General features: G+C 33.6%; 1 protein-coding gene across 14 annotated transcripts in view; it reads right to left on the reverse strand.

The window, feature by feature from the left end:
- Positions 1 to 20,712, reverse strand: part of slmapa (sarcolemma associated protein a) — a 119,880-nt gene that overhangs the window by 55,168 nt on the left and 44,000 nt on the right. For 5 of the 14 annotated variants that reach the window (XR_015502059.1, XM_087272764.1, XM_087272762.1 and 2 more), the window contains 8 exon segments: positions 12,627 to 12,663; positions 7,862 to 7,924; positions 6,290 to 6,385; positions 5,496 to 5,567; positions 5,283 to 5,423; positions 3,548 to 3,685; positions 1,275 to 1,443; positions 1,075 to 1,125 (listed from right to left, as the gene is read on the reverse strand). Coding sequence is in view for 12 of the 14 variants with exons in the window: in XM_087272764.1 (XP_087128890.1) it covers positions 1,075 to 1,125; positions 1,275 to 1,443; positions 3,548 to 3,685; positions 5,283 to 5,423; positions 5,496 to 5,567; positions 6,290 to 6,385; positions 7,862 to 7,924; positions 12,627 to 12,663 (767 nt within the window). In the remaining 2 variants the exon portion in view is untranslated. 14 annotated transcript variants of the gene reach the window in all.

Below are 20,712 nucleotides of genomic sequence, written 5' to 3' on the forward strand. Positions count from 1 at the left end.
TGCTCCGTTTTCCCCCACAGTCCAAAGACATGCGGTACAGGTGAATTGGGTTGGCTAAATTCCCCGTAGTGTATGAGTGTGTGTGTGAATGTGTGTGTGGATGTTTCCCAGAGATGGGTTGCGGCTGGAAGGGCATGCGCTGATTTAAAAACTTGCTGGATAAGTTGGCGGTTCATTCTGCTGTGGCGACCCCGGATTAATAAAGCGACTAAGCCGACAAGAAAATGAATGAATGAATGAAAAACAATGTTCCTCAAAGAAACATAGGAAGACATTAAGATATTTCACCTTCAACAGTGCCTAACATAATTAAAAGATTCAAGGGGTCTGAAGGAATTTCAGTGGATAAAGGACAAGAGTGCAAGCTTAATGCTGAGTTCAGACTGCATTGATTTTGAATCGCCAGCAGGTTGAGAAATCACTGACAAATGCCTGAAATCCCAGGCAAATCAGTGCTTATTCACACGAGTAACAATTAGGTAAAGGTAAAATGTGTTGCAAGAACCAGAATTGGAATGTTTATTTTAAAAGAAGAAAAAAAAACTAAGAAAATCATAAGGAACACAATAAATAATGTTTGTTAAATCGTCTGCAACACAAGTCAAAGTAAATCTAGAAATCACTTCCTTTATGTTCGGTTTACGTACTGTCCTAACTTTTCTGATTTTGGGTTGTATGAAAGTCAATGGTTACAGGTTGTCAGTTTCTTCCAAATACGTTCTATTGTGCTTAACAGAACAACATAAACTCTTAAACCACATAAGGATGAGTAAATAGTGAGAAAATCACATTTTTAGCTGAACCATCACTCCTTTAATACCCTGGGTTCCCTTTAAATATCATTCCTAGACTGTATGCAGTGGTGTAAACTTAAACACACATGCTCAATGCAGAAGATCAAGGCCTTCGAGACAGAACAGGTCAAAACAGAAGCAAAGCCAGACAGAAAGAAAGAAGAAGGGACAGAAATAAAGGTGAAAAACAAGGCAACCGAAGGCGAGCTCCCATGCTGAATTAGTCAGAGGAGATGCGAGGTTAGCAGCACACTAGCAGACACATGCGTCGCCAACTCACCTAAACTGTTGTTTTCCTTTATGCTTTTCTCCTGCAGCTGCTCTAACCGAACTGCAAAGTGACAACGAGAACATTCGGGATGACCAGAAATTAAAAGCTGAAAGATGCTCCTCCTCAACCTCACTCATCCTTGTAGTTACCAAGAAACGAAAGTGTGCGTTTTCAAGCCAGCGCGAGCAACAACAGACATCGTGTTTTACCTTGCAAAGCTGTCAGTCTCTCATTGGTGAAGTCGTTGTCAGCCTGCAGAGCTTCGATTCGGGCCTGAAGCGCCTGCTCCTTCTCCTCCATCTCCTCGATCCGCATCTGCAGCTCCTTCTTCTCGTTCAGGCCTTTCTGTGTGAGCTCCTCATGTTTATCCTCCGCCAACTGAACGAAGTAAATTGTAATGTGTAACTATGCTTGATAACTACGGTGGCCGAGAAGTGCACAACAACATTACAAAGTTTGAAACACTTTTACAAAGCTCGAGACAAATTTACATTTTGAAAAACATTTTTACCTGTCATCAGACACAATTACAGAGGAAAAACAATTTTACCAAGGACGAAACAAATTTACAATTTAGAAAACAAACTAACAAGACGCAAAACACTTTTACAAGTCCCGAAACAAATTTACAATTACAGATTTCTTACGGAAAGGGAATGTACCACACACCGGAAGTGACCCGGAATGTAACACACACACTAGAAAATATCAATGGGGTATATGCCGAAGCATGCTAATAGGATTTTTAATTTGCTAGTAACCTGGGTTAAGCGTTTCCGGCGAATTGAATGCAAATGCAAAATCCGGTGCGTTTAAGGTCTGTTTTCTTTAAAAATGAACGATCTCCACTAGCTGAGTGGTATCCGATTTAAAGTGGGTCTCAGATTGTACAAGAAGCACTGCATTAAATTACATCTCCCCCGCCATATCTTTATAATATGAGCATTTATTTTACCCCAGTATATTCAGAGCTTCTGCGTTAGCCTGCCGATTCTGACGGGCGCGTGCGAGTAAACAGCTTTTTGTCTCGTTTTACGCTTGAGCAACCACATAAATGCTAAAGTTTATTTAACTGAATGTATTTTAATGACATTACAACATCGATGCTGTATAAGGAACCGTATAAAATGGAAAAAAAGTTCACAATAACAGGTCACCGGAAGTGTATCAGCATGGGAACAGCACTAGCTCGGCATATACCCTATAATATCCAGCTCGTGTGTGACTTTGTAGACAGGTTTCCACAAGTCTTCAACTATAAAAATCATGGCTTGACTAACTGCGATAAAACATATTAGAGCTATTCTGAGAAAATATCAGCATGAGAGTGTGTAGAAACATGTAAATGCAGGTACATGGAAAAAATGTAAACACGGAAAACCGATCTCAACCTGTAGACGCGAGTAGCTTAGATAGAGAAGTCGGTTGATGCTCGTGCAGAACCTTTTGACTTGGGTTCGAATCCCGTTGATGACATGTCAACTATAATGATTACATTCATTTTGGTTATATACTGTTCTGCTACACAAACATTAAAATCAATAATGTTTACACTGACAAGTAATAAGACTCTTTATTCGGAATGGGCATGTTTTGTTGCTGTGAAAAAGTGACGAATCTGCCTATCTGAAATAGTAGATAACATTAGTTTGCACATCTGAAAAGGGGCCTCAGTTAACACGGACACAAGATAAACCAAAACACAGGCTTCATTTAGTTTACTGTTAAGAGTCCTCAAGCAGATGTTTACACCGTGTAGACTTGACATCATGTTCACGATTACAGTGTACGAGTGGATCTCGTTAAAATATTGAACACATTGATGGATTATGTCTGGTGTTTCCGTCTGGTCCGCGTCCTTTATAAACTCCAAACACCGACCACACGTAAAGCAAAACTGCGTTAAGCTGCTCATGTGTTTGCCACAAAACGGACAAAACACCGCTGTCCATGTTCGGTCACCATAAACTTTGTTTACGCCATGTACACCACAGCTCGAATTTACCGCGCTCACCAACAACAACTTTCCCCCGCGTCACTATCGGTGTGTGGTACATTCTACGTCACTTCCGGTATGTGGTACATTCCCTTTCCGTAAGAAATCTGTAATTGTAAATTTGTTTCGGGACTTGTAAAAGTGTTTTGCGTCTTGTTCGTTTGTTTTCTAAATTGTAAATTTGTTTCGTCCTTGGTAAAATTGTTTTTCCTCTGTAATTGTGTCTGATGACAGGTAAAAATGTTTTTCAAAATGTAAATTTGTCTCCAGCTTTGTAAAAGTGTTTCAAACTTTTTTTAATGCTGTTTTGCACTTCTCGGCCACTGTAGATAACTGTAGAGTTCACCCTAAACACAACACCTTTTCTGTGTTTGTTCTTAAATGTAATAACATGGAACAATAATAGTTGTGAAAAGCGACGCACAAGTCAACTTGAACTGAATCAAAATTAATTAAGTCAGGTTTAATGTTCACCAACAGACATGCCTTGATCTTTTCTGTCAGATCCTTGATTTCATTGACGGCTCCGTTGTATTTGTTGGCGAGTTCTCTGAGCTCCTCCTGTGTGCGTTCATTCATCTCTCTCAGGTGTGTGCACTCGTCTTCTGTGTTACTCAAACTCCTCTGCAAGACAAAAACAGACCAATGATGATGCATATCACCGAGCAAGTCTAAAACCTCTTTTACCATGGTTAAATCCCTACGCAAAGACGTAAAGGGTCACGAAATACCAAAACACATTTTTTGAGCTGTTGACAGTCGTATGTCTGCTAAAAACACTATTAGGACACCTATATTTCACTAAAAAGTGTAAATTAGTTGTTTTTGCGTTATTTCAAGCAAATTCGTACTTCCTGTTTGAAACTAATTTTTGAAGCTGCGTCACGGTCATGAGATAATAGCGTGTATTCCAGCGTGCAGACTGGACGTCTGTGCCAGAGTGTGTCTTATTACGTCTTACAGTGTGCTGCATTAATGCATGAGTAAGGCTTGGTTCAAACCAATCAGCGCGCTCTATTGTGCAACTTCATTAATATTCATTACTGTCACAGTGTTTAGACGACAGAGACGCCACGTTGTGTTGGCAAAACAAGCGTGAAGTGTTGCTTTTAGAGTTTGCTGCAGTGAAGTTGTTTTCATTTTCTCTCTGTGAGAGCACAGCTGGACTCAGTGTACGCGACGCGCGACAACAATAACTTACGTGTCTAAGGAGGATTATTGTTTACCTGAGAGCTGTTCTCATCTGCAAACGCTGAGATCCGGGTTCGCTTGTAGTCTTCTCTTAATAAAGACGCGGCTCTAGTTGCTGGTGATTGTCCTGTCTCTAATGATTTGGTAAGTGAGCGAACAGTGCTCTTTGTTTATTCAGTTCGTATTTTATGCGTATCGAACTAACTATTGCACCGAGTGTAAACATGTTAGCACTACAACCAAACTATAACCTGGTGTAGGATTTTCACCGCATTTTGTGACCGGAATAACACACGCGGCTTTCTACCGCTACCTGCCGTGTGCATCCAAGTTTCCAGAAAATGCTGAGTTTTTTTTTTTCTCATTCGCCGTGCGGTATCAAACATTGCATGAAAAATACACGCTAAGAGCAGTTCCTCGAATCAAATATCTCGTTTGTCGCGAGGGGCATGAATGAATTCCCTGAATGAAAGAGCCAAACTGCAGTTAAAGTCCACCATTTAATAATTTGGCAAATAATTCGACTACATATGTCCATGTAAACACAGTCCCTTTCTCCCCTGTGTGTGTGTTTTGACTCTGAAATTCAGCGCGCCCAAATAGACACTCCCACACCATCCCTCTTTTCGTCCTCCGACCCCCCACACCCCCCCACCCCCTCCCCCCCCTAAACAGAGCTGGACACGCCCACTTTTCTGACTTTTTCCAAAGTAGAGGTGTGAAAACACCCTGCTGAAACGAGGGGGTTTCATGGCCCTTTAAAATGTGCATTAATGAATAGTTCTTGAGTGTCAGATCAGCAAAATAGAATAATTTCTAAATCATCACTGATATCAGCACCTATAATGCAATTCAAAAGCGTAAATAAAACGATTTTTACAGTCTGAAAGTGATCCCAAGAATATTTTCCCTTTCTCAAGTCATCATTCAGATGTGTTGTGGAATCTCAGGTTATTAAAAATCATCGTTTAAGATCAAAATGATCAGTTTTATTCATCTAATACATTTAATACAAGGATCAGGTTTTTACCTCGACCTCAGACAGCTTCCTGACCACTTCGATCTTCTCCTGAAGGACCCGCCTCAGGGACTCTTTGGCTGTCGTCTCATAATTATGTTTGTCCTCTGTTAAGGCAACAAGCTCCTTTCGGATACCGTCTTCTGTTTGGTTCTGAGGAAACAGCACACAGTCATGAACACGAACGATATTTCTAGAAGCACTCAAAGCCGAAATTAGCCTTACTTTGGAATACGCTTGCAACTGATTCCCCATCACCTCCAATCTGGAGAGCAACCGGTCCTCATCGATTAAAGCCTGTAGAGTAAAAAAAAAACACTGTTGTTATCTTTATAAAAAGAATAATCATGGAATAAGCAGTCATCATTGTAACATAGGATGCTTAATAGCACTCAACATATATGTATTGAATGACAAAAGGGGTCACATGATGCTTTATGTTTTCTTTTGACGTTCAAGTGTTACAAGCCGTTTGTGCATTAATAAGCTTTGTGGACTTTCCAATGCAAAGACATATTCTTTATAAATGGTAAGAATGATTCACACATTCCTACAATGCTTCCTTCAAACCAGCAAATCTACAAAGATCAATGGAAAGATGGTCCAAACACACCCTAAATGCATACACAAAAAGGGAATGCAGATTTGTTATTGTCACTTCAGCATTTTTGATGAAACTATAAGTCATATGTCATGGAGATGACGTGTTACTAGTTATAAAACCAATAACAGCCTTATAACTTATTCCTTTATGCAGTATTGCTTTGAAAGTTAATATTTAAAATACGGTAAGGGGTGTGACATTTCCGCTTGAGGTATTTTGGCCAATCACAACACACTGGATAGTTGGCCAATCAGAGCACACCACGCTTTTCAGAATGATTATAAGTTTGTTTAATATGTTTATAGCATTCAGGTCATGTATAAATGTAAATGTATAAAGGGTAAGAAATGTGACCCTTATGCATAGTTTTGTGGTCACATATTAATTGTGCTGTCTTCATTAACATGTGATGTACCTGCCAGCTGCTCTCTGACGCCTCCTGTGTGCTGGCCAGCAGCCTCTGCAGTGTGGCCAACTTCTGCTCCAGCATCTGCTCTCTGTGTAAGGCCTCCTGAAGGACACAACATCAGCATCAGCGCTTGTATATCATGTGTGCATGCTACTGCTGGCATCTGGCATGTTTTGGGGTCACAGCAAAGACAAACTAAATTTAGTGAAGACAAATAATTTCCTGTTATTTATTTAGCTGTTATTTTAATCTTCGTCTTAAATAAAAAAGCATCACAGTTTCCAAAAAAATACTCTACTGAGCAGTAGAATTGATTTAACTATAATGATGATGATCATCATAAAATATTATTATTATTATTATTACTTTTATTACTACTACTACAACTATCATTACTACTACTATTATTATTGCTATTAATACTACTACTACTACTACTATCATTACTTTTGCTATTACTACTAGCATTACTATTATCTTTACTACTGCTATTACTATTGTTACTACAACTACTTTTACTACTATCATTACTACTACTACTATCACTATTATTATTACTACTACTACTATTACTACTACTACTACTACTGCTAATAATAATAATAATAATACATAATTCTTGAGCAAATCAACAGACTTCAGGAATTTCTGAAGAATTATAAGACTTACTAAAAATATTTTTTTACATTAAATTTAAAAATGTATTAAAAATTAATTACAATTAAAATTTATTAAAATAATAACAAATTCAAAACACAAATGTAAACATTTAATCGTCATTTAAATAGTCATTTTAATTTATAATAATATTTTATAATAATATTGTTTTTATAAAAAAATAAAAAACTACTTGACGTTTAGTTTCTCTATATTTTCAAGGTATATTGTCATTTTAGAGGACATTTTATTTTCCCCAAGAAAGTGTCAATTGATCATAATTACAGATTCTTTTCATTTCTTGTGATTTAAATCAAGGTTATTAATTTTTTTTTTAAATATTAGTTTTTCCCTAATGAAGTTCCAGTCTCGTGTTGTCTAAGAAATAAATATAAACATGTCTGAAAATTGTCCACTTATTTTTTATGATGTTAAAAAAAAAAATATCCTAAATGGTAACGTTTTATTTTAAAAAATTCTGAGAAAACGTAACATCTTTAGGAATAGACAGATAATACAGATATAATACATAACGATAATACATAAAAATTCAAACGCTATTGCAAAAACAAAAATATTGAAATGTTAACTGTGGTATGTTTTATATTTCTCTTGATTTTTCCTGCTTGTTACAATTTTATTTAATATTTTTCCCCAACATATTAATTTGGGTGTGCTAATTTTTGGGCTGTGATCTTCAGTCTCTGTTAGATTAGTTGCAGTTTCGGCTTTGCTACTGACTAATCTAAGGTATATCCACATATATATGTTATTGTAAAGCATCCTACAGATAATACAAACTTAAAAGAAAGATCTGCTCTCTTTTAGGGGTGTTTAGGGGCGCTGTATATTTCAGGTCAAGGCCAGTTCAATGAGTGCACACATGTCATATGGCCAGTAGAGGTCAGTGTCGCTCCATACCTGCAGGTACTGGGAGAGCTGAAACAGTTCCTGAGAATACATACTGGGAGTATTTGCGGACACCTGCATGACAAGAAAAAAAAAAGATATGAAAGAGAAATTTCAGCACAGAATCTCTGCTTGGCAGCCACTGCTATAATGAATCCATTGAGCATCTTTTCACATGCTGTCCTTGATGGATCTGAATGAGCCCAGTTTTATTCAAAAGCGGTTTCCAATCGTAACCAAAAGAAACTGAAACATCTGAAAACCCGCTAATAACCTTGAATGATCTCAGTCTGGCTTGAATAGGAGCCTTGTTCCTTGCTTGAATTGAATCGCCTCACTGCTAACATTTGTATCCGCAGTGATCCAAATAGTGAAATCGTGACTCAAGTTTATTGAATCCACATGAGGAGACGCTCCCATATCGCAGCAAAGAAGGAAAGAGTATTTTTACACTGACGCTGTCAGATGCTGCGGTCAGATATAGAAGTGCTATATGCAATCTGGACATGGCATTGACAGGTCTGCATTCAGGGGGTTTAACCCTCGCCTCACGTATTGCTCAAATTGACTACCCTTTCGTTATGTTGGGGGCTTTTTTTGCCCCATTGACTTACATTATAATTACATTTTTTGATTGCAAAGCCATTAGAGCATATAATTATGCATTATTAATTCTTGGTGAAGGGCGACTCAGTTTTGCAGTTGGTAGCACTGTGGCCTCACAGCAAGAAGGATGCTGATTCGAGCTCTGGCTGGGCCAGTTGGAATTTCTGTTCTCCCTGTGTTGGTGTGGGTTTCCTCCGGGTGCTACGGTTTCCAAACACATGCGCTGTAGGTGAACTGGATGGAATAAATTGCCCATAGTGAATTACTGTATTTGGATGTTTCCCAGTACTGGGTTGCAGCTGGAAGGGCATCCGCTGTGTAAAACATAATGTGGATTAGTTGGCGGTTCATTATGCTGTGGCGACCCCTGAAGAATAAAGGGTTTAAGGTGAAGGAAAATGAATCAATGATTGATTCTTGGTGGTTTTCCCGCAGAAAATTGTCTGAAAAAGATTTCAGGCACTTTCCTGCGGTGTGACAACAGCTGCTATGAGCGTCAATCCAAGAACCAATAGGAGCTCAGAATTTGATGACGCAACACATGTGACAATTCAAATGAGCGCGGGGAAATGTCAGAACTGTTTTTTTTCCTGGTTTTATTATTGAGACCTGCTGTGTGCAAAATTGGCGCTATGGATTGTTTACGTTTGCTGTGAGGAATCATTTCAGAACGCGGCATAGTGAAAGTGGATGACGTCAAACTCCGGGGGTGTTTTCTTCCGTGTTTGGTGCGTCTTCATTGTCATTCAGACTGACATTATAGCTGAGATCTTAGTGTGACCTGAGATCCATGTTCGTGCAGTCTGATATGCTACAATCAATGCCCTTCCAGCTGCAACCCATCTCTGGGAAACATCCATACACACCCATTCACACTCATACACTACGGACAATATAGCCTCCCCAAGTCACCTGTACTGCATGTTTTTGGACTGTGGGGGAAACCCACGTAGGGAGAACATGCCAACTCCACACAGAAATGCCAACTGACTCAGCCGAGGCTTGAACCAGTGACCTTCTTGCTGTGAGGCGACAGCACTACCCACTGCATCAATGCATCGCCAGAACATTTTAGAGTGTTTATAATAGTTTAAATGTTTATGTTAGACTTATAATACGCCATTAAATGTTACAAAATACAATATTTTAACTATGCAAGTAAGGTTAAATTTAATAAATAAATAAATAATTGTTCGTTTTTTATTCAAAGAATTCTTAAATGCTGCATGCTTTCCCAAAAAAAACTGTTGTAATTGCATTTACCATTTAATATTAATAATTATCAGAAAAGCTTCATGTTTATCAAATGAGCATATTAGTACAGTAATAAAAAATAGAAGCTATAAATTCTAATAACATTTTAGATTACGTTTATTTGCAGAATAAGTTTTATAAAAGAGTTACCATAAATGATTTATATTTCACAATATGTGACTTCAATATGTCTTGAGCTGCACAATAATTCCAGCAGTAGCCTAAAAATACCCTAAATGAATCTTTTATGCCAAAAATATGTTCAATGAAGATATGTTGTATATTTCCTCCAGATTTTTTAATTCAATAAATGCAGCCCAGACTTCATTTTTTTTAAATGCTGACCTTAATTTTTAAGCTGTAGTGTACTTAAAAACCCACCAGACTTTAAACAGGCCAATCCATACAGGATAATAACGTGAATTGTGATGCATGTTTTAATAAGGCTGAGATCTTATCACCTTTACGAAAGGTCCACCTTATTTCTACCTTACAGCTAAAATTAGAAAAATTTAAGGAGTTGTGTTTATAATGGACAGTATCTAAACATAGTTAACCTGCAGTTATACAGTATATAGCTGTGGTTTCCTACCTTTTTACCACCGTATACGCAGATTGCTATGCTACCATCAGTGGATGACAAGCTAACAAAAAATTGCAGCCACTCCGATACAAGTTTTTTTTATGGAGAAAATTGCTGCAGTGCTTGGCTGCTCTCAGTTTTTCTGTGCCGTGGTCACATCGCTTCCAATGTGCATGCCTTTATTGAAAACAACAAACTTGCACGCAAAAAAGACGCAACATGTGAACTGCCGCCATAATCTGGGATCTCCAGCAGTTGAATATCCTGCACAGACATTCTGGATTCACCTGATTTGTTGACATGGGTTGTGCCAATGGGTTGTGGATCTATTCCTTTGCAAAAAAACTTTCCATAGACATCTGTTTCTTACTCATTTTGCTGCTTGTGGGTTACATTTTGGCTCCTTAAGAGATTTAACTGAGACAATAGTTATTTTTCAAAAGGAAAGCTTGTTTAGACTTGGATAATAAATAAAACGGAAGTAATTAACGATTTCTTGTGCTGGCCGATACCAATTGATGCTCGGGGGTTGGATACTACTGGTATATAGTGTGCTTCCAAAAAGGTGATGTCCATGGGTAGAACACATATTTAATGAGGTGTATTTTTGCATTAAATAATAGCATTTAGTTCCAAATGCACCAAACATAGCATTTAAAGAATGATGGCGTTACATTTCTGTTGAAGTACTGATGCTATAAAGCATGAATATAGTCATTTAACCTTCTAAAGAAAGACACATCACCACAAAACTGCACTGTTCCCTGTTAAATCTCCACCTCCAGTCAAACACAGAGGATGAAAGCTGCATTATCTAACTTCATCTGGACCTCCTCCAGGACTGCTCACACAAATACACCATATAAACGCCAGAGCGAGCCGCGTGGAAGATAGCACACATTCAAGGCTTCAGCTACAGCAAGGACTATGAAATCAGTGGCATTCATAATGCAAACAGCATAGCACTGCTACACGCTGTCTGATAGCCAAATCACACACAAGAACATGATCAACTGGAAAGCATTCGTTCAAGGCCTATGTTTAATTTGGATTAAAAAACAACGTTACGTTCAACACATAAAAAAAGCATTGAAAAAATGTAGTCGTGAGTTCTTGTAGTAGAGGAAATCAGATGAAAGCAAGCCGAAATCATTAAGCAGGAGCAATGTGTAAAACAAAATGTTTAACAAAAAAAATTGAACTAAATAAAACTAAAAAATATTAATTACAAAAATGTATTAAATCAATTCTATAACTACAACATAAACTGGGTAAAGTAATATATAAAAAAATATATATAAAAATTACAATAAATGCATTAAATTAAATCAGTACAATGTATAAATTTAATATAAAAATGGTTTAATTGATCCAAAAACATCTGTGTTTGATTTGAATAAAAAAAACCATCCCAACAGAGTAAATTAAAAAATGCATTGAAGGCAAATGGAATGGGAAATATGTGATCAGATGAAAGCAATCTAAAATTGTTAAGCCACTGCAAATTCTAAAATAAAATGTAAAAATAAATAGACATGACATTCAAAAAAATATTAATAAATAATATTAAAATAAATAAATAAATACAATGTAAATAGTAAAATAAATATAAATAACAAAAAAAATGTTCAATTGATTAAAAAAAAATTATATCTGAAAAAAAAATCCTATATAAATTACATTACAAAAGGCAGTCATGAGTGCTCATGTCCTTTCTGTTTGAACAAGAAATATGTCGTCAGATAAAAGATTTATTAAACCACTGCATATTCTAAAATAAAAATAAAATAAATAAATAATTATTATTATTATATATTAAAATATTACATATTTTATTTTTATAAATAAAATAAAATAATTAAGGAATTAACTAAACGAATAGTTTTAATTAAATTAGATATAATTAATAAAAAATACAAAAAGAAGCCAAATTTTTTTATTAATTGATCAAAAAAATATTTTGATTAGAATAAAAAATAAATAAATAAATAAATTAAAAAAAAAACTTCTTTACATCTATTTATAAATTGCTCTGAAAAAGGTAGTCAGAAGTGCTCATGTCTTTTTTGCTGGAACAAGAAATCTCATTAGATAAAATCCACAGAATAAAATAAAATAAAATAAAATAAAAATAATAAATAAATTTATCAAATACAATAAAAAATCTAATAAAATAACAAATAAAGTAAAATTTGATAAAATTCAATAAGTTAAAAATAAAACCCATAACATTTTTAAAAAAAAAATAAAAATAAAAAAACAATAAAACAATAAAAAACATCCTTACATTACATTTATAAAATGCATGAAAAAAGATAGGTCACGGGTGCTTACCTTATCAATAGCCAGTGGCAATGGTGCAGGAACAACACTGGAAGAGAAAAAGAAAGAGACACTGTTAATGGATTATGGAGAGATCAGATCTACTGACATTATGCATGAGGAAAGTTATGTGCAAATATTTGCGAGCAGACTCACTCAACTGTTTCAACTTTGCACTGTTAATCTTTTACAGTACAGCCCTTTTATAACCTGAAAACATTAGCACACCACATGAGAGATGGGGCTGAGTGATATGGGCTGGCTGGGTGAGCATATTTTTGCTTTTAACATTAAAAACTATTAAAATGTCACTGATGTAAGAGCAATTTCATGTTGTTGTTTTAAATACTGTGTTATTTGAGCATCTTTTGTTTTTGTTTTTAGTATATCATTATGATTTTATTTATTTTTGTTATTGTATTTTCTCTGTAAACTTGCCATTTCTTAATCTTCATTGTAGTTTCAGTCATTTTTGTTGCAGTTTATTTTTAATTTTTAGTTTTAATTTTTATTTTGTACATCAAGTTCAATTAAAATTTTGCTTAAATGCATTGTGTTCAATTTATATATGGTTTTACTGGATTTATTATTGTATTTTGTGTGTAAACTTTCAATATTTTTTATCTTTATTGTAGTTTTAGTCATTTTTGTTGTGTTTTATTTTTATTTCAGTTTTAATTTTTATTTTGTACATCAAGTTCAATTAAAATGTTGCTTAAAAATGCATTGTGTTCAATTTATATATGGTTTTACTGGATTTATTAGGTACTGGTTTGAGTAAAATATTAAATCTTGTTTTATTAAACAAAAACTTCTATGTTAAGCTGCTTTGACACAATCTACATCGTAAAAGCAACATTGAAATAAAGGTGAATTGAAATATCTGGCAACCTTTAAAATAAATATGTAAAAATTGTAGCTTGAAGAATTTCTGCTACTGTCATAAAGAAAATTATGAAAACAACAGATGTTTTCAATTGATTTCACATGATTTCATAACTCTGAAACCAACATTGGTGTGGTCTTGCCTACAAAATGAATACAAAAATGTCTGAAAACCTTTTTGCAATGCAAAAAAATGCTAATATTTTTTTTAATTTAATAGAAAAATGTCATAAGTAGACAAGACCACACTAAAGTAGTTTTTTAAATTTTATACATAATTAATAATAATAGTCTATTTATTTCATAAAAATTTGTTATTGTGTACACTAAAACCTAACAGTGAAAAATCCCTAAATGAAACAAGTTAATTTAACTTCTAAATCTTAAAAAAAGTTACTCTGACTTAATGAAAAAGAGTTATGGTGACGCATAAACTGATTACATTCAGCACAACTTAAAAAAATTAATGAAATTAATTAATTAATAATTTTTGTTAACTCTGATACCAAGCCATTTGAGTAGCTTTATACTTGTTTGTGATTTAATTCCTGTACTTAAAATGTTTAAGTTACTAATACTTTAAATGTTTGATGATATTAAAACACAATTTTTAGTTTACTAAAAGAAGGTTGGTAATTATTCCATTTAAAACAATGACAGTATATTACAGTTGAGGTCAGAACTATTCGCCCCCTTTGAATTTTTTGTTTCTTTTTTAAACATTTCACAAATGATGTTTAACAGATTCAGGAAACGTTCACAGTATTTCTTATAATATTTTTTCTTCTGGAGAAAGTCTTATTTGTTTTATTTCGGCTAGAATAAAAGCAGTTTTTAAATTTTTTTTTCAATATTATTAGCCCCATTAAGCTATATTTTCCCTGATAGTCTACAGAACAAACCATCATTATACAATAACTTGCCTAATTACCATAACCTGCCTAGTTACCCTAATTAGTTAAGCCTTTAAATGACACTTTAAGCTGTATAGAAGTCTCTTGCGAAATATCTAGTCAACATTTACTGTCATCATGGCAAAGATAAAATAAATCAGTTATTAGAGATGAGATATTAAAACTATTATGATTAGAAATGTGTAGAAGAAATCTACTCTCAGTTAAACAGAAGTTGGGGGAAAAAATAACCCGGACTAATAATTGGGGTGGGCTAATAATTCTGACTTCTACTGTATATAACAGTGCACAAATACAAATTAAATAATCATCTCATTAGACATAAAATGCAAGCTGCTAATAATCTGAATAATAGATATCAGTGGACTGACTTCAGCTTTAATCAATGCACTGCAGCTCAATAGTTGGCAAAGCTGCACTTAAACCCAGTTTCTTGTACTTTAAAGACAAAGATATGTGCTGTGGGTTAAAAAGGTCAGCAGTGATACCTGAGGACTTTAAACTCTAACGAGAAAAAAAACAGACTAAAAGATTAAGAAATGCTCTGACATTTGGGACTTATCAAATAAATCAATAGGGCTAATCGAATGGAGTACAAAAAGGTGTACAAAAAGGAGCAAACACTAATACAAATAATAAACCTTAAGAAATTACGGGGTTACGGGGTGGGGGTGTATGTCTGATAATATAGGGGGTATGTCTGATAATAATTTTTTAATAAAGATGAGTTATTAAAATTATTATGTTTAAAACATATTTCTCCAAAACATCAAATCCAGGCGATCTGTATAATGAAGTTTAGCTGACAAATGTTTGAATATTCAATTGGACAGAAATACAGCTAAACGTATTTGGGTAAAACAAATAAAAAATCCTAAAAATGCTTCTTTTTTTTTTTAAATACAATAAAATAAAAACAAAATGCAATGAAATACAACCCAAATTTTTAGATCCAAATAATCCAGACTTGTTTGCATGAAATAAAACAAATATTCATATAAAGATACAAAACTAAAAATACCAAAAATAATACATTTGAAATATATAATAAATGTAATTTTTAAAAAAGATTTATAAACAAATATTTTAGACTTGATTGCAAATACAATAAAATTAAATAAAATTACAAAAATAAAATAAAGTTAGTGTAAAATCAAATTAAGTAATTTAAATAACACAATAAAAACACAATCTAAAAAAACATTCCAGACTTCCAGAAATATAATTAAACACAAAATGAAATAAAATAAGAAATAAAACCCAAAAATTGACAGAAACACTCCAGACTTGTTTGCTTAAAATAAAATAAAAACGAATTTCAAAACTTTAATAAATAAAAATGTAAATGTAATTAAAGAATTTAAATAAAAATCAAATAAATAAAATAAAAATGCAATAAATTAAGATAAAAAAGAGAAATAGAAAAATAAATAGTTAGTAAAAACTTGCTTCACACCATTCAAGTAATTTTACAGCATAATGCATTCAGACCATGCTTCAAAAACATCATACTGATATTAACCATATAAATAATTACAATGACCATCCTTAAACTAGCATTAAACGCCTGTTATCTAGGTGAATTATGAACCATGTAGAAAGAGACATACATGGACAGTCAGTTCAGGCCTCAACACACCCATTTAAAATCTTCCTGCTGAACACAATTCACATCATTCCTATAAAGGCCTGTCAATCTGTTACCTGAATCATATGCAAATCACTTTTCTATTGAGATTTCCATCAGCAGAGCAGACTTCTGACTGTCCTCATGTCTGTAGTCCTCCAAAATATTATTGTTTCAGGTTTATTGCAAAGGAACATACTGTCCCGTTCTCTTTAAAACACGTCTGAATCCTCAACGCAAAAATCAAAACAGTGAAGTTGTGTTCGCTCCACACAGTTCAACCCAATACACGCCTCTCCCAGCGGTCAAAGTTCAACTGCTCGTCATGTGATGAAATAAAACACTCCGACGTCCCTTAAACTGAAGATCTTTTAATTTTCATTCGCAGTGAAACTCGGGCGGGACAATAGTAGCAGAACCTGATCTGCTGGCTGTCTGCCCTCATGGCATCTGCTCAGTTACTCGTGCTAAAAAACAAAGCTGACGGGTTGGAGAGCATTCCTGCACACATGGGGAAGTTAGCGTTTGTGTCCGCAACTGAAGACTGTTATGCAATGGTGATCCATAAATTTACTTATTGATAATGCACGCCATATTAAGTCACACTGAGTGAACAACTTATACTACCATACTAATACAAGTAAAAAAAAAAATCTATTTAAAAAATAAATAAATAAAACTTAAAATTTTGCACAGAAATACCACAGACATGTTTGGGTATAAAACTAAATAAAATAAAATAACACTGCAAAAATACAAAAATAAAATACAAAATAAAATAAAATTATTTAAGTAAAAATGTAATAATTTTTTTTAAACAACTTAAATAAATAAATAAATAAAAATATATAAAATAAAAAGGTTATTAAATTAAAATAAAATACATATAAATAAAAAATACCTAAACAAATTAAAATGTAATACAAAAATGTAAATAAAACATAAATAATTACACACACACACACACACACACACACACACACACACACACACACACACACACACACACACACACACACACACACACACACACACACACACACACACACACACACACGTGTATATATATATATATATATATATATATATATATAATAAAAATGTTATTGAAAATTAAAATTAAATGCATATAAATAAATATACAGAATAAAAATGTAATTAAAAATTTAAATAGCACATAAATAAATAAATAAATAAATAAAATAAAAATGTAATTAAAAATTAAAGTAAAACACAAATGAATAAATTATTAATTTTTAAAAAAATGTAATTAAACTTAATAAAACACATATAAATAAATTCAGAAATGTATAAAATAAAAATGTAATTAAATAAAGATTTAAAAAGGAAACAGAAGAAAATGATTTGCAATAACAAGCTAATAAAATCCTAAAATTAAATGATTAAATGAAACTTGCTGCATTCTACACAAGTATTTTCACAATAATTAAATTCATAATAAAAAAATTAAAATGTATTTTTTATGTAAAAACTACTCTGGTTAATATATATTTTTATTTACAAACTTTTTTTAAATTGCTGATAAAACAGCACTTTGCAAATTAGTTATACAATAAGAAATATGGGTAAATCACAACACTCAATAACCATCTTGTATATCGCATGTCCCAATATCATGCAGCTTTAGTATCAGAGAGCACTACAAGATCTCTCACTTGATTTCTCAGCACTGTTTAGTGGTCAAATAAACAACTAGTCCAGCAAAACACATTGGTTCTAGCTTGTACAGCGCTCTCTTTGTCTGAAAGGTCTATTTAGCATGTAGTTCTTGTAGCACTTTTCTCCTTTGGCCAATCAATAGTAAAACCAGCATGAACCTCCAACAAAGTTCAGTAGCACTAGCAGGGAAAACTCTGACCATTTAACTGTGTATCTAACACTGGCTAGAAAAACTATAACCACTGACTGGGTTATTATTATTATCAGCTAGTGTTAAATGCACAAGTCTGAAGCCCTGATGATATTTAAACACTTCAACTTATTGTTTTTTTTTAAATGCACATAAAAAAAATACAAAATAATAAAATAAAACCAAAATCTGACTAGACATAATTTGCTATTTCTGACTCTTTAAAGTTCAGAATTTTTCAAGGCTACAAAATCTCCCACTAGAGCACTGTGGAGATTAAGGCCCAGTGTCTTGTGAGTGTGTGTGTTTATGTAAGCCAGAGATGAGTCACAGTAACACTCCTGTTCCAAGCCTGCAGCCACACACACACACTATTGAAGTGGTTTTTTTTAATATGGCAGTCATGGGCTCATTGATCATTCATGAGGATCTGCAGACAAGGCAGACAATTGAGAAGTTATTAAAACTAATTTGTGTAACACCATCACATCTCAACAATAACTTTCATTTTGAATTTAGCAACAAATAAAATGCATAGATCGTTCAACAAGCCAGTTAATACTGAGTGGATTATATTTTATGCACCATACACTGTGCTTTTTTGTGTTTTGCCAATGAAAATAGTTTTCATTTGATTTTTAGTGATTCTCAGAGAAACACCACTGTTTACTTTTGGATGAACCAACTGAGTAAGCTAATGATTCAAACACTGATTCAACTAATTTCTGAATGAATCAGCTGTTTGACTGAATCATTTGAATACATTAATTCAATAAATCCCTTATTAAAACAGTGACTTCAGTCATATAATGACAGTTTTATTATGATTGTTTTTTAATAACAGGCCTAAAATACATAACTAACAGAAAACACAAAAATGAGAAATAATTCAAATATTCAATAAATAAATAAAAAATGTAATCAACTTTTCCTATAATATAATAAAATATAAATCCAAAAATAAAATAAATACAAAACTTCAAATTTTTAAATTACATTAATTTTTTTTAATTATTAAAATTTTGGATTTTTTATTTTGTTTTATTTTATGCAGACAAGTCTAACAATGGTCTAATTCTCTTTTTTCATCTTAATTTAATTACATTTATTTTATGTATTCATTAAAATAAAAGTACTTCAAAGTTTTTTAATTACATTTAAAAATATATTTATTGAAGTACTTTTATTTTAATAAATACATAAATGTAATTATTTAAATTCAGATAAAAAAAGAATTAGATCATTTACTTAGACTTCTATGCGTGAAATAAAACAAATAAAAAATGCGAAACTTTAATAAATAATTTTTTTGATGTAGTTAAAATATTTTAATGAAGTATATAAATAAATACATAAAATAATTGGAATTAAATTAATTAAGATGAAAAAAGAGAATCAGATCATTTGTGATTCTCAGAGAAACACTCTTTAACTTCTGGATGAAACTGATTTTGAACCAACTGAGTGAGCTAATGATTCAAACACTGGCTCATATCTGAATGAATCAGCTGTTTTGAATGAATTGTTTGAATAATTTCTATAAATCCCCCATTAAAACAAAGACTTATGTCACATACTGACATCATCCATCGACCCAACCTAATTTACATATCCAATATTAGTCCTTAATATAAAAACTGGATGAATACATGTTAACACACATTTACACAAGTAAACAAACAGCCTCAATGATGTGCCAAAAATCTGCAGAAAGCTGCAATTCCTACTCCTCATTAAAGATTTGAAATAAAAATGCAGCTTTCACTTTAAGATGACTACAGAGAAACATTTGCAGAAACTAAACAACCCACAAGAGAGCCAATAAAGTGTGATCGGCACATTGGAAATCCATTACAAAATCACCATGAGTAAACGGGAAACAATGTCCCACTTCTAGTTGTGGTGTTCGGCTAGAATCTGCAATCAATTACAGCAGGACAGAGAACGGTGAGAGTTCGCCCAGTGGAGGAAACGGGACATCCCATATCCCAGGCTTTCAGCTGGAAAATAAAAACAATCAGCAGGAGCCGCTGCCTTCAATGACCATCACAACTCATCGTTTCCCTTCCTTCAATAAATCTATCCAACCCTCCTCACGCAGCAACAATGCAGACCCTTCTGAAAAAGGCAAACGCATTTCATCAAGTGGAAAGAGTGAAAGCCTTTTGCTGAGAAAGTCGAAAAGGGAGATTTCTTAAGCAGATGTCTTCTGTCGACTTGCTGGAAAGGATTTCAGCAGGCTAGTGGGACGCAATGCTTTCACAAGAGCAATTCCATGCAAATGTCAACGTTGATATGAAAAAAATGGAGTTTTCAGCAAAATAGCAAAACCCTTTCAGGGTTTGTGTAAACAAGTATTTTGCAGTACTTTAAAAATACTCATAAACGGCTCTGTCAATGTTTCTAAACAATTATATTTGATTTATCAAAGTCACACAAGTGCCAATGTCACACCAATTATGAGGTGATGTTACATCCTTTACTTGGGCTGCACAATATAAAAGCTCAATCCCAATTCTACCCCTTAGCCCTTCCCCTTACCCCTCGCTTTGCACATTCAGGTGAAGGGGTAGGGGTTTCCCAATTGTCTTTAGCTTGAAGGCGTAGGGCTAAGGGGAAGGGCTATATACCCTTCGAAAGAAGCACACCCGGAACCAGGGGGTAAGAAAATTTCCTAGAATACACCATCCACAACGGCAGCATCGCTGCGCCCGGAAGAGGATCCACAAATTTGTTTTTTTGTCATTATTATGAATTTTAATATATTCATACATCTAAAATATTTGTTGGAGCCATTTATGG

The sequence above is a fragment of the Danio rerio genome, chromosome 11 (genome assembly GCF_052040795.2).
Source record: "Danio rerio strain M-AB ecotype USA chromosome 11, GRCz13ab, whole genome shotgun sequence".
Lineage (NCBI taxonomy): Eukaryota > Metazoa > Chordata > Actinopteri > Cypriniformes > Danionidae > Danio > Danio rerio.